General features: G+C 43.7%; 1 protein-coding gene across 3 annotated transcripts in view; it reads left to right on the top strand.

Annotated features, from left to right (window-relative positions):
- The window catches only part of PLEKHM3 (pleckstrin homology domain containing M3), a 128,987-nt gene that overhangs the window by 96,067 nt on the left and 10,084 nt on the right, over positions 1 to 22,836 (top strand). For all 3 annotated transcript variants that reach the window (XM_090044853.1, XM_090044852.1, XM_090044854.1), the window contains one exon: positions 12,003 to 12,160. In XM_090044853.1, the coding sequence (XP_089900979.1) occupies positions 12,003 to 12,160 (158 nt within the window). The remainder of the gene's footprint in view (positions 1 to 12,002; positions 12,161 to 22,836) is intronic.

Genomic DNA, 22,836 nt, shown 5'->3' with positions numbered 1-22,836 from the left:
TCTGCTGGAAGCTGCTGCCACGTTACCTTTTGTTCAGATGCAGCCTGTGACAGCACTGTTACTACGGTTCATCCTTTTTTGTTTATTAGTGTGGACCACACCAGCCTGTTAAGGGACAGTCCCTGCCCAAAACAGCGTACAATTTAGATATGCAAGTAAAGGGTTGAAAAATGTGATCCAACATGAAGAATTGCTTGGGAATCAAGGTAAAAAGAGAGCAAGTGACTTGACCAAGATGATGCAATGGACGCAGACAGAAGTGACAATTTTCACCTGCTCTGGCCACACAGCAGTGATCAACACAGCTGTGACCAAATACAAGTACACAGCTGCAGGCAACTTCAAAAAAGGGCAGTGGGGTGAAAATCTGACCCCTTGATGCATGAGGTATCAGATAAAGATGTTACAAAAGACACCCCATTTTCTAACTTGTATCTGCAGAGCTCCCAGCCTGTCATCACTTTCAGAATGGGAAGGAAAAAAGGGAGCAGAGGAGGACCAGTCTGGGAGTTTTTCAGCCCTCCCCGGAGGATGGGGCTGGTGTATTGCAGCCCTCCTTGCCGTGGGGGAGGCTCCAATTCACCCACCCACCCTTCAGCACCAGCTGGGGAGCCCCAGGAACAAGCTCCTTCTTCTGCCTTTCTCCCCTCCCATTCTGAAAACAGGGAGCACTGGCAGAGTGGCCATTGCTATGTGAACCTGGCTGCGGGCCCCCAACCCACAGCTAGATTCTCATCCCCCTGGAACCAACAGTGAACTTGTCTGGTCTGTGGTAATGTTGTAATTCAGAGCGCGTTGCAAAAATCATTCTGAATTGCAGCTGGGAGCTGCACTTCTGTCCGCACTCAGTAAGTCTGGTGAGAGCCAAACCAGAGCGCCAAACCCAGATTTTTAAAGTTCACTCTAGTGCCTTAAACAAAAGATGATTCTTCCCCACCCCACCCCACTTCCCTTCATTTACATTACAGATTAATTCTGTATTAAAATATCAACTAGAATTAGTGACATTAAGTGTTTGCTCTAAAATAAAAGCCTCAGGAAAAATTATTATTGATAACCTACCTCATCTCACTCCCATCCCCTCCATTTCCTCATCTCACTCCCATCCCCTCCATCTGCCCACTTATACAGTGACTTTTTATCTGTTTTTTGGATCTAGTGGTTAGTACTTCATTAGTTGAGAATATACTCATTTTCCTCCTCTAGTATATTTCTTTTCTGTAGCTTGCGTTGTCAGCTAAAGAAAATTTAACATGTTAATTCCAAATCTGTGGCTTTAAAATGTTGGGATAATAGCCTAGCCTTGGTGAAGTCCGTGGTGGTTTTGAATCAAGCTTTCACTCTTCTCATCCTTTTCTCACCCAGGTCTTCTAAAGCTATCCAAGGTAGGCAATACAGATCGCTTGCACAGATATAGCACAAAGATGAAAACAATGCACAAAAAATACTTTCTGAAACAGATTACACTCTAAATAGCTCTTTAAAAACTCTGGTATCCAACTGCTGTAGAGGTGAGGGCAGATCAGTCTTTACTCCTCCTCTGGCAACAGCCTAGATTCATGGGCAGAGGGATGAATCCAAGCTGATTTGCCTGGAAGTGGAACTGAATAGGTTCTGCTGTTAACCTTCCACCCTGTTCAATCTAAAAAACAGTGTCTTTACTTTTCTGGTGTCTTGGCAAAGCTGGGATTCACACGAGCACTTGTAGGTGAAGGCTGAATGTCCATTGGGTGTTGGAGATTCCAGCAAGATGAGGGAAATGTCCAGAGGAGCTAGTAAAGATCATTTCTACTGATTTAGACCAGGAATGAATCTCTGGGCCAAATGTGGCCACAGAGCCATAGGTATCCAGCCCACAGAGGTCCCCACAGACTGGGAATTTTTGTAGGGGGCCAGCAGTGATCATAAACGCAGACACCAACCTATGCTACCAAATGCCCAAACCTCAAGCCCTGTGAACAGGTTGGGGCCAGGTCACGCTCCCTCCCTCTGCCCTCACAGCTGGATGGGGCTGGGCCATACCCTCTTCCCCCCTCTGGGGTTGGGTCAAGTCCCTTCCCCCATGGGACAAGGTTGGGACTGGGTCACACCACCTTTCTCCTGTGGGAAAAGCCATGCCCCCTCCCATCTGCCCCTGCAGGGGCCAGGTTGGAGCCAGGCTGCCCCTTGCGCCCCTTTGAGTGGCCAGATGGGGCCCTGCTGTGACCACCCCATACTGGATGAAGACCACCAGCTGCATCCAGCCTATGGATGGCCTAGGCACTGCCCATCCAGCCCACCAGCCAAAAACTGCTGATTTAGACAACTGAAGGAAGGTCTGTTGCATCTGCTCACTTGGACCCCACCTAAAGGTTCATTTCTTCCAAGAGCCCCTCCCCGCGGTGATCCCCAATAGCTAGGGCACGGGTGGGCAATTATTTTGGCTGGAGGTCCACTTAGGGAGTTTTAGTGAGCTGTCATGGGCTGGGTCAGTACCGTGTTTCCCCCTACCAGCACCACAGTTTACCAAAACTCCCTAAATGGCCCCTGTGCATGGCCAAGCAGTTGAGATGGGGCCATGGCCAGGCAGGGAGCAGGATCCAGGAGTGGGATAGGCAGGTGGGGCCAGGGCTAGGACTGGGATTGTGGGGGGTGGTGACAGCACAGGGCTGGGACAGAGCCGCGATCCACTCTCCACGTCCCCCTGCCAGGAGAACCAGTGTGATGCAGAGAGTGGATTGTGGCTCTGTCCCAGGCCCTGGTCCTGCACTGTTACCACCCGGTGATCCCAGGGTCTCCATGGAGATCGGCTGGGATCCCTGCAGGCAGGGTATGCAGGCAGGCAGATGGGAAGCTATGTCCAGAAGTGGGATGGGTGGGCACAGCTGGGTCCAGGATCTTGAGGTAGTGACAGCACAGGCCTGGGGCAGAGCCATGACCTGCATGCCCCTGCCCACAGAACTAGCGCCCATCACAGGGACGTGCGGGCAGCAGATAACAGCTTTGCCCTGGACCCCAGCTCCACACTGTACCGCCCTGCATTCCCAACCCCTAGCCTCACCTGCCCATCCCACTCTTGGATGTGGCTTTCCCCCCACCTGCGGCCCCATCCCAGCTGCCTGGCTATGTGCCTTGCCCATTCAGGTCCTACCTCCAAAAGAGTGTGCAGGGTGGGTGGGCCAGGGTGTCCAAGCAGCAGAGCCAAGTCCAACAGCGGCATCAAGAAGGAGCCTCTACTGGGGCTACTGGGAAACTGAGTCTGGCCACTGCCCCAGCCCTGCTGCATGCCTGGGGGCAGAGGGACTGGCCATACCAATCGCCTGGATTTGGAGGAGCCAAAGGACCCATTGTGGGCTGGACAAAATGCCTTGGCGGGCCAGATCCAGCCGGCGAACCATGTTTTGCCCACCCTTGAGCTAGTGTATTTTCAGTGAAGCATTACATGAGGCACACCAGTTGAGGTGAGCATTTTTTTTACATTAACACCACTTCTGCTTTTCAGTGCATCTCTTAATTTTTTTTCTCTGGCTCTCCCTCTCTCATATTGCATAAGTTTTTACAGCACAGTATTGTTGACCTTGTTAAATAATCTTAAATTGGAGGAAGAGCTGGGACAACACCTACTGATATTTGAACCTGTAGTTCAAGGTGTTCTAGAGATTTTATACCATTTAACCTATTCCTTCCAGCCCTCGCTTGTCTGACTGTAAATCAGACTTGAGAGACAAGTGGAACAGATTGTCCAGTACTCCAGCATGGAGTAACTAGGCAAACCAGTGTTCCTAAACTGAGTGCTTCCTAATAAATGTTATCTTCAGGGAAATACGCCAGCCCCTCCATAAGTAGTTAACATTACTGCCTTAGTGTTGGCTTATAAAACAACTTTATCACCTCTCTTTGGATAATGATTAACAAGCTGATTTACAAGGGTGGGGTCACAGAGCCATTTGGCAAATTTAAACTGTCTTGCAATGGCAATGATAGTATCTGAGTTTTATGGTGTTTTTACCTCTTTAACAGAAATACTTAACCCTAATGGTTGGGCTGCTTAGCAATAGTTCAATCACTAGTTATGAGGGTGCTGACCTTGACCCTGCTTGTGTGCTTCTGGTAGGTCAGGAGGCTAAACATCTAGTAGTAAGAGTTCAGAAAAGTTGGGCATGTTCCAAATCCCGTGGGCAGAGTATATTTTCTGATCAGTGTTACGATGAAGTAGGGATATTACATTCTCTAGACATGAGAATTATTATCTAGCGCATCATAATGGCATGTAATTAGCACACGTTGAGCATATAGGCAGATGAAGCAGTTCTTCCCATAGTTCAGATTGTAAGGTTCCCTTTAAAATACTGCTTTTGCTCCTTATTTTCTCACTCTTAGATGTCTCTGGTTTTAAAACAAAAGTTCTTAATTCTTAGATTTTCTTTTATTTAGTTTTTTTGTTGCTTCATAACTCAAGAAGCAATTTTGTCCAGTAAGCTCAAAAGAGTTCAGTTCAAGAATCCAAATATGATTTAATGCAAGGTGACTGTTTTCCAAAGTTGTGACTTTTTTGCTTTTTGGAGTTACTCACCTTGGAAACAGGGATATCTGAATTCTCTAGCAGTATCCTGCAAACTTTATACCATTTACCAAAGGGCTTGACAGTCTTTATACAGCTCATGGAATTTATGTCCTCCATGCTCCCAACCATCCGCTGCACTTTACAAAGTCGAAGTTCCATAAGGAATGCAAAAGAAATTATAAGTCTCCCAAAGACAAGCCACACAGGCACTCTGTGAAAGTTGGAACAACCTGTTATTTAAATATTGTTTCTTGATTAACATTGCAACCAACTTCCTGCCACCAACCCCAAAAACTCACAGAAGTCTAGGGAAAGTATAGATACCCAAATAGTTTTCTCTGACAATTGAAAAGTTCATGAAGTGTTTGACAGAGTTTAAAAGAGAAACGTAAGTGGGTTTCATACAAGGATCAGGCATTTCAGTTGTTCTGGACAGGTTTGTGGAGGGCAGTGCTTCCCAACCTTTTCCTCAGCATGACCCCATTTCCTCAGCATGGCCCCTCACTCCCAACGTGCAGCCCCCCGCCCCTGTGACCCCATCTGCTGATGTTACAATACCATTGGGGGTTGCAACCCACAGTTTGGAAGCTGCTGGTGTGGAGGGGTGTAGAAGGGCATTGAGGCACTGATGAAGCTGTGAAAGTGTCTTAGTTTTGCTGTTGCGTTTTTGTTTTATTTTGTGGTTGGCATGTTCCTGGAGTTTGTTTGCTTCTTTTTTTTGTTTTTTCCTCACACTCCCAGTTTCTGTCTTTTGATTGAAACAATCTGATTTGGAGGATAGGTCTGTCTCCGCCCAGTCCAGTCAATTTTTGGCCACTTTGTTGAGACGGCGAGATGTTCAAATCAGAATAAACAACATAATCAGCAAAGAACTGGACTCAGCCTTGCGACTTGTTTTTCACAGAATATCAAGCAGTCATCTAATGCTAATGGTGACTGACTTTTGATCTCTGTCTAGATTTAAACTAGTGACCTTGAAGTGAAAAGATCTGCTACAGTTTCCCTAAGCCACCCCAGTCCCTGGGTTAATTTTTAATATTAAAAATGAGTATTGCATTACTGCCTGTACTGTGTTGTAGTCGCTTGGGGCAAGATTGTGCAAGCTTCCCTCATGCTGGTAGGCACTTACTCATCCAGGTAACACTATTGACTCCAATAGGACTGCGACATAAGCAACTTATCACCAGTGTGACTAGGAGACTCTTGAGCAGTAATTTTCTGTTTTCCTTAGAGTGAGAATTTGAGTTACTATGAACTAAAATATTCGGCGGAGCTGGGCCCTGTAATATTTATCAATAGTATGCTTTTAAAAGAACAAGACTTGGTAACTAGAACCCAACTAATTCCAGCTACAGAAGAGTTGGGAAATCATTAAGGGCCAGTAATCAGACTAATAAGCAGTGACACTTTTTTAAACAATTGCCCATTGCTATCCATGATGACATTCATTTGATTGTGTCCAAAGGGAGTTCAGTTGGCACAGTAGATTTGCCTGCCTTTCATCTTGAGTATTTTTTGGTGGAATCAAGACAGGTGCCACCTATTCTGTGTCCAGTCTTTACTTGCTTCTAAGAAGCTCGCAGCTTATGCATGCATCTGTTTCTCTACTAGCAAGCAACAGGTCTCCTGATAATCCTGTCCTGTTTTTACAAAGCTTGTTCACCCATTAAGATACGTTTTCAGGCTGCTACCTAATGTAGTGAACAGCACCCACAGGAGGAGAGTATAGAGCAGGGTTGGGCAAGTATATGGGTTGGGGGCTGCTTACAAGTTTTAGCAAGCTGTTTAGGGCAGGAGGGGGACAGAGAGATGCCAGTTGATCCCAGCCAGCTGGGAGCCTGAGGAGGGAGAGCTGTGTCCCACACTGCTCCGCTCTGCCGCAGCTAGGGCTGGGCCATGCTACTCGGCGCACAGACCCCTCTGCCCCCCCCCCACACACACACACACACCTGCCCCACCTGGCTTCCTGTTGGCTCTGCACAGTCCTGGCACCGCAGCCACCAGCAGCTCAGCCCACATGGGATGGGGCACAGTGCAGAGCCCTGAGTAGTCATGCTGCCCACCTGCCTGCTGTGATGAGCCCCTGCCATTATGCTGCACCGAGGAAGTCAGAGATGGCCGCCCTGGGCTGAGCCTACCCCAGCAGCTAGCATGGACTCGCCTCCTAATGGTGCCGCGATGGTAGGGGCTCACCGCCGCAGGCAGGTGCAACAACTACTCTGAGGTGCATCGCACCCCATCCCATGTGGGGCTGGCTGCCAGCAACTGCGGTGCCAGGACTGCGCAGCCACAACTCTTACAGGAAGCTGGGTGTGGGGGTGGTATCTTCCCTCCTCAGGCTCCTGTCGGTGGCCAGTGGGCCATAAAGGATCAGTTGGTGGGCTGGATACAGCCTGTGAGCCATGTTTTTCCCACTCCTGGCACAGAGGGAAGACAAGGGTTTGAATTATGTCTTCATGATTTCCTTACTTTTCCTCTATGGCTTGGGTGTTTAAATGGTCATCTAAATCAATTTCAGTGTGCTACTTATGTATTTATCCAGAACACACATACAATTCCCTTAACTTGTGGGTATGAACTCACTTTGTGGCCTGGGTTGGATCTGTACTGTGTGGCTCCTTGAGGTATCCAGCCTGGGGCATGAGGAAATAACAGCAGCAGCTCCAACTGCGCCCTGAAGCATGCAGTGGGGCAGCTGCAGCACTAGCTCTGACCTTGCAGCATGTGATGGCAGTGGCATCTGCTCTGGCTCTGACCTGCAGCATACAGCAGCAGCTCCAGCCCCCACAGCGTGCCCCATGCTGGAGCTGCCACTGCTATGTATGGCATGCTGGTATTGCTGTGCATCCCGTTTTCCCCCAGCCCTTTTCTCCCAATATTTGTGCTTTCCCTTTCAAAGTGTGTACATGTTGTAGGTGGACAAAGGAGCTTACAAAAGGAGAACTGAAATAGGTGATGAGTGCCTTTTTTGCAATCCTGTACACCAGTGGTGCTCAACCTTTTTCCCTGATGGGCCATATGGGCATTGCCTGGGCTAGATCTGGCTGGTGGTCCTGATCCAGCACCTGGGACAAGCATGACAGGCACCATCCTTCCATGCATAGGGGGGTACCCTCAGGGAAAGGGAAAGGGGATGTAACCTGGCCCCATGGGGGATGGCAGAGGGGGCATGGCCTCACCCTAATCTACCTTTTGGGAGCAGGGGGAGGATGTGTGAACCAGCCTCAATCGGGCACAGCTCAGGGGTTGGGGAGGAATGCCCCACCCCCAGCCCCAACCAACTCTGCAGGGGAAGTCGATATAACCCAGCCCTGTGGGGTGAAGGGGTTGTGGCCCAGCCCTATGAGGCATGGCCTGGCTTCAGCCTAGCCCTGTGGGTGAGGCAAGGTGGCGTGGCCCAGCCTTGCTTCAGATACAGGGGCGTGGAGTGTGACCCAAGCCCGACCAGCCACCTGGGGTTGGGAATCTGTCAAGAGGACAGGGTGGCAGTATTAATTGTCGCTGCTTCCCCACCACCTGATTTCCCAAATGCTGGGGAGCCCCACGGGCCAGATGTGATGGCTCTGAGGGCCACATCTGGCTTGCAGGCCAGAGGTTGAGCATCCCTGCTGTAGCCCATTGTTGGCTGCAGCTGTTGAATATGACAATGTACCACACATGAGTAATATCCAGGCGCACTTGACCTGTTTTTTTTAAACATAATTTTAATGTCCAAGGATGCAAGTAAAACAAGAATGATCGTTTCAGAAGTCGTGGAAGCTACCCTGATGTGCTGCTCAGAGAATAGCCCTTCCTTGCCACTGCAGTGTCCTGGGAAAGTTTCACTGCAGTAGTAGTTACTAGTAATTAAACCTAGAACTAGATATTCTTTAGCCACTGTGGTCTTCTCATTCTTGGAGGGGGCGGGGGAACAAGCAGGCTCTCTTAGCTAGAAAAAATTGCATAGCAACCTTACACACTTTTGGCTCCTCAGGCCTGAGAACCCCAGTTTCCATTGGACTGAAAGGGAAATATACTGCGCTCACCTGGTTGTTAATGTGTTAGGTTCATTAAAACAAATGAGCATCCTGTCTTCTTATCTGTGTTCCCGTGAAGCTCAGCTTCTGATTTCATTGTCTTCTCATAGTACTGTCACCCTGGGATTCTCTCTTCCTGTGGCTGGGATGTATAATAACCAGCACTCCGGGCCCACTCCGTTTCAAAAGAGTGCTCGGAAGGAAGGGATTTTTCATTCTTGATTACCGGTTCTGTGCTTCTCCCTAAGCCACAAAATACCTGCTAGAGGAGCATTCCACTGAAACTATTCTCTGTGGCCAGTAATTAAAAATCAACTCTCCTGCTTGGAAGGGAGAAATATAGAGATCAAGTTTGCATTCTCATGAGGCACAAGCATTATAATGAAAATTTGCAAGAAGTCCTATTTGCTGATCAGTAATGGTGCCTGAAGTCTCTGTTAAAGTAAAATGATATGGAATTTGCAGATACTAAAAATAGCAATGCATCACCATTAGTTTGATGTTGCATTTTGTTCTTGTCCTAATACACGGTAAAATGGCCTGTAATTTGCATTCTAAATTGCTGTGCATGTTTCTTTTGAAGATGAGAACTTCCGTATGTGTCTGCGGTAGCATTTGTATACTCCAGAATAGCACATCAACCCAATGCTCTGCCATTACAAGGAAAAAAAATCATGGAAAATGGACACGTAAATGCATTCTCCCCCCCCCCCCCCCCCCCCCCCGCAATCTTTCTGGCCATCTAGCTTATGTCGGGGAGGCGGTGCAAATCTTGACAGACTTGGTCTGCCATTAAAATTAATTCCTCACACCATAGCATGACCTTTTACATATATTTTTGAAAATATAATGGCGTACATATGTGGTTATAAACAGAGATTCAAAAGATGCGTGTTTAGCAATTCTGTCACAGGTTCAGTGTGATTTACTTTCTCTTTGCCTCCATGTGCTGGGCATAATAATACTTCCTTATTTCCCACCCTTTGCCAGTCTTGTCTATTTAAGCTGTAATCTCTTTAGAGAGGCATTTTATTATTGTGCTTGTATAGCACCTAACACTGTGGCCATGAACTCAGTAGGGCCAGAAGACTGTACTAGAATATAAATAATCAGTAATGCATAAATAAAATTCAGATGTTACTCACCTCTAAGTGTTCTGTCTAGTGTAAGTTTATCTTAGTCAGAAAACTGTCTTTTATTTTATCCAGATCCTAGTTCATCACACATACAGAATTAAAATAATACAGTTCAGATTAGTCTTATATCAGAAGGAGAAGTTTTGAAGGACTGCTGACCTTGACACTGGTACTGATTTAAAACCTAAACACACTGCCTTTGTGGAGTGGATATAGGGTGGATTGGTATTTTGATCTGAGTTCCTTTGGCCTGCCTGGCATAGTGGGGCCAAAAGAGCTAAAATGGTGAAAATTATCCAGGGATGGGTTTGGATGCTGAGCCTGTGACTGCATTTATACCATGCCCTCCTCCCCACCTCCTCCATCTCTTCTCCGTCCCTATCCCCTCTGCCCCATGCCCAAATTTCCAGCTAGTTAATGGCCTTGGTGCACTGGATCCTTTGACCTACATTTATACAGTATACAAAAGCCAAACACAGGATGACAAACTGTGGAGTAATAAAATGTCTTTGTTCACACTTGCCATGTGAATATGGGGTAATGGCAAGATCCTTTTCATCCCTAGACCTGAAAGTATTTTGTATTGGGGAGATGAGTATGCTTGTCGTCTTCATCCATGAGGAGGATATATGATTTCCAGCAGCAAGCTACGGCTCTAGGCTCACGTGTACCACTGTTTCCTGACTTCTGTTAAAAAGGGCACTGTTAAGTGAGTGGCTATGTGGGCGCAAGGAAGGGGTTAATATTAAAAACAGGCTTAACTGAATTGATGCAGAATTTTCTGTTACATGCAGTGACATCTCTGAATTGTTTATGTTCTAGTATATGGGAATCTTCCTATGCCAGGATGCAATAGAAACATCATTTTTCCTCTACCAGGAGCAGATGTCTTCTCTGTAATACTAGCAATAACACTGCTGCTTCCTGTTGTCGCAGATGCTCTCAGCAGTGCAGAGCTCCAGGCAAGGAGAGGACATGTTTCAGTACTGCATACTATCACTACTCAGGAACTTCCTTTCCCAATTGCATACTCCCTGGGATGGTGATGTCAACTGGGAAATGGAAGAGGATGTTACTTTAAAAAGAAAACTTCTATTTATGCTAAATGTAGCTGAAAAATTCTCTTGAAATTTGTATTGACCAGCAGCTTGGCTTTGACCTGCACTTTCTGTGTTGCACTTGTACCCACCCAAAATGGCTAGTGAAACTCATAGCACAAAACCGATGGGGAGAAATATGTTGAAACTCCAGGTGAACCAAACCTGCCCATTTATGCACTTATTAAAGTCTGACTCCATCTCTTTGGGGTATGTCTTTGGCACAGTCCTTTGAACAGTTGTTATTACATTCTCATTAACTGTAGGTCACTATCAAACCCCAAGAAATTTCTGTTGATAAACTTTCAAGCTACCATTCAGACCACAGGAAGAGCAGAAAGAAAGAATACATACTTAGGGACTTATTCTGTGTTCATTATTCTTTACACCAGCAGAATTCCTTAAAGTCAATGGAAGTTTTGTCTGAATAAGAAGTATTTTGCATGAATAGCACCCTCATTGAGACATTGTTACTGAGTCAGAAATCTAGATGAATGTTGTGGCTAGCAACTTAATCTACACTACATGTTTTTTCACACCAATAGAGGGAGTGCAAATCGCTTCTGACAATAGTCTGATAGTGGAGTGGTGGGAGACTTTTTGATTTGAGAGCTGGTTCCTGAAGGGAAAAGTGTAGTTTCCTTTATTGGATTTCAAAATTTCATCTCATTGTGGAAATGAATGAATAGATTATTTTAATGGACATCATTGTAAAATAAAACCTGCCTTAAAACTAGAAACTCATTTTATCAGAAAGAATAAGTTTTGGTGCACGGCTACATACGTTACAAATGTGATTTTCATTTTGAAACATAATTGGCATATTGGTTAGAGAGCGAAAATAAGGCAGTTTTCATAAATGTGCTGGATCATTCTACATTTGTATTTATGTGAAAGATTTAAACTCTCTTACCCTATCCTGCCTTGGTGGTTGAACACTGGAGTGTTTAAAATTATTCACCACTCAGTAAGAACTTTGCAATGTATGTTCAAAAGAAAATGATCACACAAGTTCTCTGTTTATTGGTCACTGTCTGTTCATTATCCATTAATCTTATTTGTGATTTTCAGCTGTTGGGGAATTGTACTCAGATTATTTTAATGTGCTATACATTATTATTTCCTTAAATTAATGGAAGCTTTCAAATCTTTCATTGTTTCAAGGAGTCCTGCTATGTTATGGGTTGTGAATGTTGTCGTCTTCTTGCAGGTTATTGAAGGAAAGCTGGCTCCTTTCTTGGGGAAGGTTATCAAGTTTGCTACTTCTCATGTGTACAACTGCAGCCTTTGTAGCCAGAAGGGCTTTATCTGTGAGATTTGCAACAACGGGGAGATCCTTTACCCCTTTGAGGATATGTCCACAAGCAGGTACAGTATATTGCTGTTTATAGGTTTTAGTTATGAATTTTATCCTCTTAAATTCAGGTCAAACGACATTCCTTTCCAACAGCAGGGGTAGAAGGCAGGGGGACAAAGGGACAGAGGGCATGGGTGGGGTGGGCAGGAGGAGTATGTTCCTGAGGCGGTGACGTATGAAGATAAATGGAGAGGGCCACTTCCCCATTTGACTAGATTAAAAAAGCCACAGACCTACAGTCAGGCATTTTTTAAAGCCTTGTAGGTCCTGTCACCCACGTTCCAGAAGATGAAAGCCATCGGGGCTGCCTGCCAACATGAGCACATCCAAATGAGCATTTCTGAGTTTGCACAAGGCCCAGAACCAAAGGTGCTTTCTGTATGACTGGGTCTGACTTCACTCTGATTTCACTGTTCCTGCAATATATTGTACCTTCAATATTAGATATGACTGATAATCTACTGTGTGTAGAGGCATGTATGTAGGACCTAATTCTGACTTTTACACACTTACTTTAGATGCATGCAAAGCTGTTCCTTACTGGAATGCAGCAGCTATTTATCAATTAATTAAGTAAGGTTAAGGACAGGAAGTGAGGAAGAACAGTGTGTCCAGTTAAAACAGAAGAATGCAGAATGCAATAACCCAAAGTGAAACTGGACCAGGAGACTGGAGCAGTGTTCCTACTCCCGCCCCACCCTCTCCCCACTGATAACCACAGAAGATAATGACTCCGGGTTTTTTTACCCACCAGAAAGAAAGCACCTCCAGCAGCCATCTTTTACACACGTGTGCACACACCTACACACAATCTGGCATTTTCAGTTAGGCTGTCATTTTATTCTCATTGTACTGAGAATAAAGTAGCAGGATTGAAGCCAAGAAAGGAAGGAGAACCTACTCCAGAGGTGATCTGGATCTGCTTGCTAAATATAAGAATCTGAGACTCTTGAGCTGACAAAGATTTCTGTGCCAGGAGTGGCCAAGGCCAGCCTTTGGGGGATTTCAAGTCTGACATGTCTTTTAAAAACTATTTGCACATTCCTTCTCTGACTTCAGATTCCAAGAACTGTAGAGACAAAACACTGGACATAAATTAAACAAGGTGTACAGTTGAGTTCTATAAATGGTGTGCAAGAAAGAACACATAGAAAAGAGAAAGTCTAAGATGACTATACAGGACCTTTTAAGTTATCCCAAAAAGCCTAATGAGTACAAGTAAAATATTTGGATAGCAATGCTGAGCTGAAGTATGTGCTGGATTTGCGTATTAAATTTTTGGTTGACCACAAAAGTGTTGGGGGATATATTATCCCTAACCTGGCAATTGAAATAAGAGACTATACACTCTACAGTAGTTTTTATTAAAACCTTCCTGAAACATGAAGTGTTTGCCACTGGTCTGTTGATGATCACATGGAAATGCTTCTCTTCTATTTGTGCACAAATCAGAGGTCAAGAATTATTTTTGTTTCAAGTTCCACAACGCAACTAATGCAAAATAATTGCCGATACTAGGCCAAAGGAAGCTTTCTTCTATATCACTTTTAATTAGTCATGGAGAAAGGGCAATGACAGTTCTCTCCTTTTATTTTTCACTGTTCAGCCCTTTTGCTAGCATCATTGCTAAATCTTGCTTTTTTCCCTGGGCACAGCCTCTCCATTTCCTTTCCTCATTAGTTGCCTGATTGCATGACCAACAGTCCCTTTTCCCCTATCCAGTCTGGAGCAGAGTAGCAATGTGAAACTAATTAGACCATTTAATTTCATACTTCTGCCCTACTCTTCAAGCAAGCAGAGAGAAATGATAGAACAAGAGAATTTGAGTTAGCCATTTTGGCTCCAGCAGTACATATAGCCAATAAGCCCAGGGGAAAGAGTTCAAGGTTTTTTTGTGTGTGTCTCTCTCTAGTACACATGCCAGGGATCCTGGTTTTCTCTGACTTTAAAAAATCCCCAATTTTGGGATTGAAAAAAGTAACCCGAAATCCACATTTTTCTGTGATTAAAATGAAACACCGCTAATGTTTTGTGCGTGCCTGTGTGTGTGTTTTGTTTTAATCATGGAAAAATGTGGATTTGGGGTTACTTTTTTAAACCTGAAAATTGGGAATTTTTTAAAATCTGAGAGAGCCAGGATTCCTTCATCTGATGATGATCTCTGACCCAGCCACTCAGATACCCCAGGGATAGACTTAATATGAGGTGCTAAGTGCTATATGCTATCTATATATAGCAACATATTTAAGGTACATTTAAGTGCACAGCAACAGATGATTTAGGAGGCATGTAGAATAGAATATACAGAACCTCATATTTTTTATATATAGCTAGCTAGCTGTAGCTATAGCTGTGAAGACATAGCTATAGCTAATATATATATATATAAATAAATAAAAATATGAGGTTCTATATATTCTATTCTACATGCCTCCTAAATCATCTGTTGCTGTGCACTTAAATGTACCTTAGATATGTTGCTAGGGGATTCATCTACATAGATATGATATAGCTCATAGTACCTAACAAGCTCTAGACACTTTGAGTGCTCTAGCTGCAACTCTGTGGTGAAGAAGAGAATAGCCACTTTAAAATGAAGGCCTAATTTTCTTTCCAGGTCTGATGCTATCCAGCTAATTTAGAGCTCATAGCTGGGTTTACTGATTTGGCCAGCTGAATTGTTTGAAAATGAGGGCGTGGCCAGTTTTTCCACAGGCATTGTCAGTAGCGCGGGTCAGGCTGAAAATGTGGTAATGAGTGTCCTGAAGGACCAGACTCTACTCCCAGCTGCTCCAGTGCATTGTCAGTAAAATCAGTGGGATTGTGTCTGTGTAACCCAGGCCAAACTTCAGACCTTCATATTATGTTAGTTTCTTTTTATAAAATTTAGTATAGAAACCCAGTTACAAAGTGATTTGCGCTGCAGGGCAAAAGTTATTTGTTCTCTATTCAGAAGCTCCTATGCTCATCTCGCTGTTGAATGGCTGGAAAGCAAAGGGTGTTCTTGAGTCCTGATTGATATGTTGAGCTGTTTTGCCCCAACCTTTCTCCTTCCTAAATGAGAGCTCTTGCTTTTCTGGGGATTGGTTTGATTGGGAGGTTCCCAGCTAGACTTCAACTATCTGATGGCATAAAATAGTCTGTCCAGCAGCTGAGACAGAGGAAAGTCTCTTGTTCTCTCTGTCATTTTTGGAGCTGTCCTGAGTCGAAATTCAAGCAGGTTAGCCTTTGTTGTGGATGGATGTGCCTGAGAGAAAAGAGAGAAGCATGAGGGACTTCTCTTAAAGGGCTGGAGTTTCTCTTTGGTCAGGTTATTTGCACAGCATTCATTTCTGTCAGTCCTTGAGCAAACAGAGTGAATACCTGGATTATGCACTCATCTGGCTTTGACTACACATATATTACATACCCTTCCCTCACTAATCAGCATGACACATTCCTTTGTTGGCAAACGGCTCCAAAACAAACACAATCAGTTCACTTAATTAGCGGGCTAGTGGGCTGTGCTTGGCAGTCTCCTTACATCCTGCTCAACAATACAGAACAACTGTTTGCTGTTTTAGCTTTTATAAGGGTGGACTCACAAAGTTACAAGCTCCTAAATGGTATTTCCATTCTACAGCTTCTCTTGGGAGGCAGTTGGATTGAACTGTACAACTGTGTATAGTTTAACAAAGGCTTGAAGCCAGAAGTAGCAAAATGAAAACTGGTCCATCATATTGGATGTCTCTTGCAATTTTATAGTTGATTCCTCTGTCTTCGTTCTCCTTCTCTCTCTTCGTGCCCCCCCCCATACTTTTACATTAAAACTTATCAAGGCTCTTTCTAAATTACATAATTCTGTTTCTTTCAGTAGCCCTTTAATACTAATTGGTGATATAATAGCCTTATTCGTCTTTAAACATAAACACCTACAGGCAGTGTAAATTGTCACAGCTCTGACTTCCCTGGAGCGGTGACAATTTGCACTGCTTAAAGATCTGTCTGTTTTTTTTATTGTGTCTAGTTTAAAACTTGTTCCAAGCTTTGTACCAAAAAAAAAAAAAATCTTATTGGGTCACTCATTTATTTACCAAAATGTCTCAAAATATGTTTTAATACCCCTGATCATAAGAGGGAGCTGTAGAAATATTATTGTCTGTCTTGTCAGTAACCTGGGGCTACCCCTTGATTTATTCTAATATTACTTACTCAGGTTTAATGTGGTGAAAGGTTTATTTCTCTTCTCCTGAAATGAGGGGGTCAAGAAGTAAAAATGTAAGACCTTTATGGGCTAGGATTTTTGTGACTGGTACCTTTTATTGAACCAACTGCAGCCCCTCATAGTTGTTCAGCTATCTGTATCTTCACTTATGTTTTTTAAGACTTGGGACAACTCTTGAAAACTTGATGTTGTAAATTTGATGAATTACCTAGAGAAACACTGATTGATTGAATCAGGAAAAAATGAGTTTGTTAGTCTGCCATGCATAGTCATGCTGTGAGTGCATCTACACATGCTGTTGGTGTGATGCAATAAATGCCCTGGGTGGTGGCAGAAGGGCTGGCTGGGGCATGAGGGTGCTACAGTGCAGAGCTACCTGGCAGGCAGCCCCCATACTTCAGTACCCTCATGCCGCAGCCAGCCTTTGTGACAGTGTACACGTGTTTCAGTGCACTAAATTACTCCGCCATAGGCTAGTACTGTACCCAACAGTACTGTCCTACAGTGAAGTTAATTTACTATGCTGTAATACCAAGGCATATGTATTGTGACACTTTATGACCCCTCCCACCCCCAGTGCTCCTTCCTGCCCATGGCAGGGGGTTGGACTAGATGATCTGTCTAGGTCCCTTCCGACTCATTGATTCTGTGATTTACTGAGGAGCTAATTAGTCCCCTCTGCAGTAAAGCTCATGAGTAGCAACTTGCTCTGCAAGTGTTTTGATGGAGATCTACTACTCGTTCTGAGTGGGGTATTCTTTTGTAAGGGTTTTCTCTTTCTAATTAGGTAAACTCAGTTAATCAAGTCCTGCTCTTGCCAGTACTTGCCCATGTGAATGGCTTTGTCTTAGACAAGTGAGTAGTCCTAACTAGTTAAGGGCTGGGCAACTGGCTTTGGCTGCTATGTATCTCTGTGTGTATATATTTTAGAATTATTGAAAATGGTTCTTTTGTGATTGCAGACAGTTTTCAGGAAAAGCTACTTTACCTTTGCAAAGTTTAATTTGCTTTGTGGACCAACTAAGGTATAACCTTTCTAATCCCAGAAAACAGATTTAAATGAGAAGTTCCATAGAATAGGCTTGGCTATATCAACCACTTTAGATACCTTTGGAATTTTTAACTGTTGACTTATGCACATGTTTAAGTTCACCCATAGTATAAAGTGCATGGGACTCTGCACAGCGCATAAAATTAAGCATATGTGAAAATCTTTGCAGGGTTGTGAGCTTACTGTGTTATGGCTATGCTGCCATTGGAGAAAAATGGACTTGAGTCTTTGTGGAAATCTTTAAGATATATGCTAGGTGAAGATATTAAAATATGCAGTTTAGAACACTTCCAGAAATTCTCTTGGCACCACTGACGTACATCCATCAAGGTATTATCTTTCATCTTCGCTTCATTGGCCTTTCTTTTGCTTTATGCTGGATGATCTCTCCATAATGTGAGCTCTACTGAGCTGCATTAGTAATTTAGGGTCAGATTTGCAAGAAAGCTTGGTACATTGGATGCTGATCTCTCAAAAATCTGGCCAGAAATAGAGATTGCTGCTTAAAAAAAAAAATCCATTGCTTTTATTTAGGCACCTGATCTGGGCTCTTTCAACAATCTGATTTCACATTAATCTGTTGTACGCAGTCAAAATCATCTGGACCAAACTTTGGGTATGTTGTCTGTGCAAAAGAAAATTGTGACCAGGTAATACAGCAGGAAAGAATTGGAATATATCCCTTTCATACACTGATTTTTCTGGAAAGGGAAAGATTTTTAGAACAGAGTAATTTAAAGGCTGATTTGACTGACTTTACTGTGAAAATAAGGTTAGCTAGAAGGTTAGCTATGCCCTGATGAAGGGCACTTGATTCCCAAAAGTTTGTCTAACAGCTCACCCAGCTATATAGTTGGTCCAATAAAAGGTATTACCCAAACTCTCCCAAAACCTGCTTCTCTCTAAAATCAGAGATTGGGCCCAAGCTAGCAAATATTAGACAAGCAGGTCACTTCACCAGTTTACCAGTGTTTCTCATGTCCACAGTTGTGTTACAGCGATGTCACAAGGGTAACCAGGACCTGGCCTCACCAATATTTTGACCTCCAATTTATTTCCTGCCTCTGCACCACCTTTTCATAGCTTGCACCACCCTACTGGCTGAACATAGTGCACTTACTTATCTGTAAGTTCCCTTGGCTGCCTGCTTTCTTTGCCTCTCTTCTTTCCCAAACCAAATACATTTATATAGTACTACCTGCCAGCCCCACTGAGACCTTTCCACCTTCCCCTTGCCTTAAGTGCAAAATCACTCCTTGGGCCAAACACCGGCATCTGTGCCCTCACTCCTTTCCTACCCAGAGCTCCCCAGAAACCAAATGTCCTCATACTGCAGAAAATTCTCCCTTGTTCTGAGGTGACAACACTGCAAATGCCAGTCATTTAGAAATCATGCAATTTCCTTAAATATGAGTTTAAAAAAAATGTTGGGTTTTTCCTTTTCTAGCTTTTGAAGTTCCAGGATGTGCTCAGGTCATGCCTTCAAGCTTTCCTGCATAACTGTGAAGACGGTGGAAATTCTACCCCCTTCCTTTTTTCATAAAAGCTGAGAATCACAGGATTCCCAAAGCTGAGGCCTTAAAGAAAATTACAAAATAACCTGAGATTAGCACCAAAATTATGAAGGTTGGCAGCTGTGTGCTGATTCCATCCTATGCTCTACCAGCAGCTTGCTATCAAGTCTGCTATCTGTCACTATACATTTTTTTTTTTTTTTTTTTTTTTTTTTTAAAGACTGGCCTGGAGTTTTAGGAGAGTTGTCAAATAATGTATAAAAAAATTGTGCTACCTAGGTAGGGCTGACTGGCTAAGGAAAAGAAATATGAAAGGCAAAGGAAAGAAGGCACTGTTCAAACAAGCTCCTTGAGCAAAGGCAAATTGATGCCCATGTTAGTGCCAAGTTACTCCATTCATGTGCTGTATTTGAGTCCCTTTTCCTCTCCAGCCTGCTTTTCCAATTGGTTCCTAAGCAACTGTAACAGTATTGTTGCGCATGTGCAGGGGGCACTAATTGCTTTGGGCAGCTTTTTGTTTGGTAAGTGAATGCAAACTAGTACATTTTCTTTTCTTTGGTTCTGTTAACAGCTTCAGTTTTGAAGGGTGCCTATGTGTTTGTTATCCGCAGCCAGGCAATTCAGAAAACATGCATACACACACATACCCAAAACAAGACTGCAAATGAGTTGTATTCTCTAGAAATGGCTCACTTAAGCTGCACTGCTTAGCAGTTTTGAGTTTTTCATAGACAGCCACAGGTGGGTGCCTGAGTACTCTTAATGGAAAATGCACATAGGACATAGTTTTAAAAGTAAAATGAATTGTCCAGGCTTTTCTTTCTTTTACACTGTCTCTCTTACAGACTTCTAGATAGCATAGAGCCCAATCCTTCAAACACTTGTTCACGCATGTAATTTCATTGTCTTCAAAGGATTAGTCACCTGGGTTTTAAGGGACTGCAAGATCTGGCACAAAGTAAGTTGTCTTATGAACAAAATAAAAATCAGCTTATAAAATTACAAGAATGGTCTGACAGTTACGGCACTAGACTAAGCTTTGTGTTCATTTCTCAGCTCTACCACAGATTCCCTGGGGACCCTGAATGAGTGAATTCCTCTCTTTGTTCCCCATTTGTAAAATGTGTCTAAAGCTTCTTCCTTTCATCTACCCTTTGTCTCATCTACTTATATTATCAGAGTTTGGAGCAGGTATTGTCTTTTGCAGTGAGTTTGTGTAACACCTAGCACCCTGGGGACCTGGTCTCATTTAGGACTCTCAAGGCAGTACCATAATTCAAAGAATTAAAAACAAAAACAAAAAACCAACAAAAATGGATCTGCAGAATCTAGTTCTGTTTAGCCATAGTTCTATTTAGCTAACTGTAAAAAGGCAAAGGAAAGGTGAAAACAATTTATCCTGGTTATTTCTACATCCTTGGCATTAAATAAGATGCTGTGGACCAAAATTGAACGTGATCATAAAATTAAAGATAGTATTATAATGCATATGCATGAGGGCTAAATTCTAAGTGCATAGGAAACCTGAATTCTAGCATTTCCAAATGTTGCAATCTGAATGCTCTTTTAATAAATAAAAACAAGTGTATTTCGTGTCATAGAACTCACGGCTATCTGGGAATCATGGTTTTATAGAGCAGCAATTGACTTTGCTGGTGCTGGGAAGAACGGACCCCGTAGTTTGTGGGGGGCGGGGGTTGCCACCAAAACCAGTATTTATTCTTTTTTGGCCTCCGGATATGGATTTCAACACCAAAAATCGTGTGAAAGATTCCCCCCACAGCAGCAGCAAATTTCAGTGCCACTCTAGAGAACTGTGATCCGTAGAACACGTTGCACTCCCATAACACCATGCAGCTCTGATTGCCTGTGTTTCTGCGCTTGCAAGTGAGTTGGGAGAGGTGAGTGAGGTTGGAGGTAGAAGGCCTCAGGTGCATTTTTTTCTATGCTACACCTCTGTACAAAATATACTTTATTTCCTGAACAATCCCCAACATGCTTTGTGATGCCAAACTGACTAGCACCACAACTGAAAGGGACCTGGGGGTAGTAATAGATCACAGTATGAACATGAGCCATCAGTGCAATGCTGTAGCCAGCAGGGCAGACAATACTCTGGTATGCATCAACCGATGCATCTCCAGCGAAACCAAGGAAGTGATTCTTCCACTTTACTTAGCATGGGTGAGACCACAGCTGGAGTACTGCATCCAGTTCTGGGCACCACACTTCATCAAGGACGTGGAAAAGCTTGAGAGTCCAAAGAAGAGCCACCCATATGATCAGAGACTTGCAAGGTAAGCCATGCAAGGAAAGGCTGAGGGACTTGGGTCTCTTCAGCCTAAAAAAGAGAAGGCTGAGGGGGGACTTGGTAGCAGTTTTCTGCTACATCAGGGGAAGACATAAAGGGCTCGGTGAACCACTGTTCATTTACCAGGACACCACTGGGGAAAATGAGCAGTAATGGCCACAAACTCCTGAAAGACCATTCCAGGATAAACACTAGGAAAAAATTCTTCACAGTTAAGCTGTCTAGACTGAGGAATAAGCTCCTTTCAGAGGTGGTGCAATCCTGGAAATCTTCAAGAGGAGACTGGACGGTCACCTTGCTGGGGTCACCTGGCCCCAGTTATTTTTCCTGCCTACTGTAGGGGGGCTGCACCCAATTATCTTGTGAGGTCCTTTCCAGCCCCTTACAATCTATGAATCCATATCCAAACAAGTGAACAGTTCTTCGAAAGAACTCAGTATTTTTGGCACTGAACACTTCTGAGCATTTTCCCCCAGTGGTGGATGATGTGCACTTTGAAATATGGTCTTATGCCTTGCCAGGCAAGGGCTACCAGCAGCTTTGTGAAGAGTAGGGACCCCAAAAAAATTGAACAGTAACTTGAACAACATTATATCATGTTGTTGTTCTTTTTGAAAAATGTATACATCTTGCAGCTAGGTTGACAGAACTGTTTTTAATATCTCGTGTATAGAAACTGCTGATTCTAACTCTATTCATGACGTGTATTCATAGATTTACGTTGGTGGACCCTTACAGCCATGCAAAGTCTCCTCAAAGTTAATGGAGCCCTGTCAGACACAAAGGTTTAGCAGTGAGGCTATGATTGCAAGAGCCAAGTAGCCATGTAACTAGCACTTGAAGATGGTGAAACACTGATCTGGTGGCTCTGTAGTGGTTGGTGCTTTGCCAATTCATTGGCTGCATTTGGGCTTTGTCATGGGAAGCGTGTTTCATCTAAAGATCCATGGGGGCTGTACAGTATTGCCCCAAACCTTTTTATATTCTCCTTGTAAGAATGAAAAACAAAAACCCTACAATGCAGGCTTGATAGCCTCAGGCATCACTCTTTACTGTCTGGACACTTGATTTTTTTTTTTTTTTTTTCATTCTTTTCTCCTGTCCATCCCCTGCTCTGCTCCTCGCACTCCCCCTGCTTCCCAACCCCCACAGCTGTGCTACTTGGCATTTAACATCAACCTTACTTGTTGCTTAAAGATCAGTAAAGTCTGCAGCACCTTCTTTACAAGAAGGAAGAGAGGTCATGATGTTATTCCTAAATGAGAGAAGGTGTTTGTCGAGACTCCAAGAAGCCTAGAAAAGATCCCTTGCAATAAGACAGGGGGCAGCTAGTGTAAAGTATTGTACCCAAGCCCATCAAGGGAAATGAAATAACTGGCTGACTATGGAAGGGAAAAAGTTGACCCCAAAAGAGAGGGACCCTTGCTCGCACATGCACAGACTCACTGTCGTGTATATGCCTAGAGGTGCTTGCCTGAAAACCTCTGTGTTTTTGTTTTTTGTTTTTTTTATTCTGTTCTCAGTCTTCTTCAAAGCAACAAATGTCTCTCTTGTCTTTTACTTTCTGTGAGTTCCAACAATACCGTTTTATTTGCCAGAGGTGTCAC

This window comes from Crocodylus siamensis, chromosome 4 (genome assembly GCF_052110815.1).
Source record: "Crocodylus siamensis isolate JL-2025a chromosome 4, ASM5211081v1, whole genome shotgun sequence".
Taxonomy (NCBI): domain Eukaryota; kingdom Metazoa; phylum Chordata; order Crocodylia; family Crocodylidae; genus Crocodylus; species Crocodylus siamensis.
The sequence above is the reverse complement of the archived record's forward strand: the minus strand, read 5'-3'. Positions and strand labels throughout refer to the sequence as shown.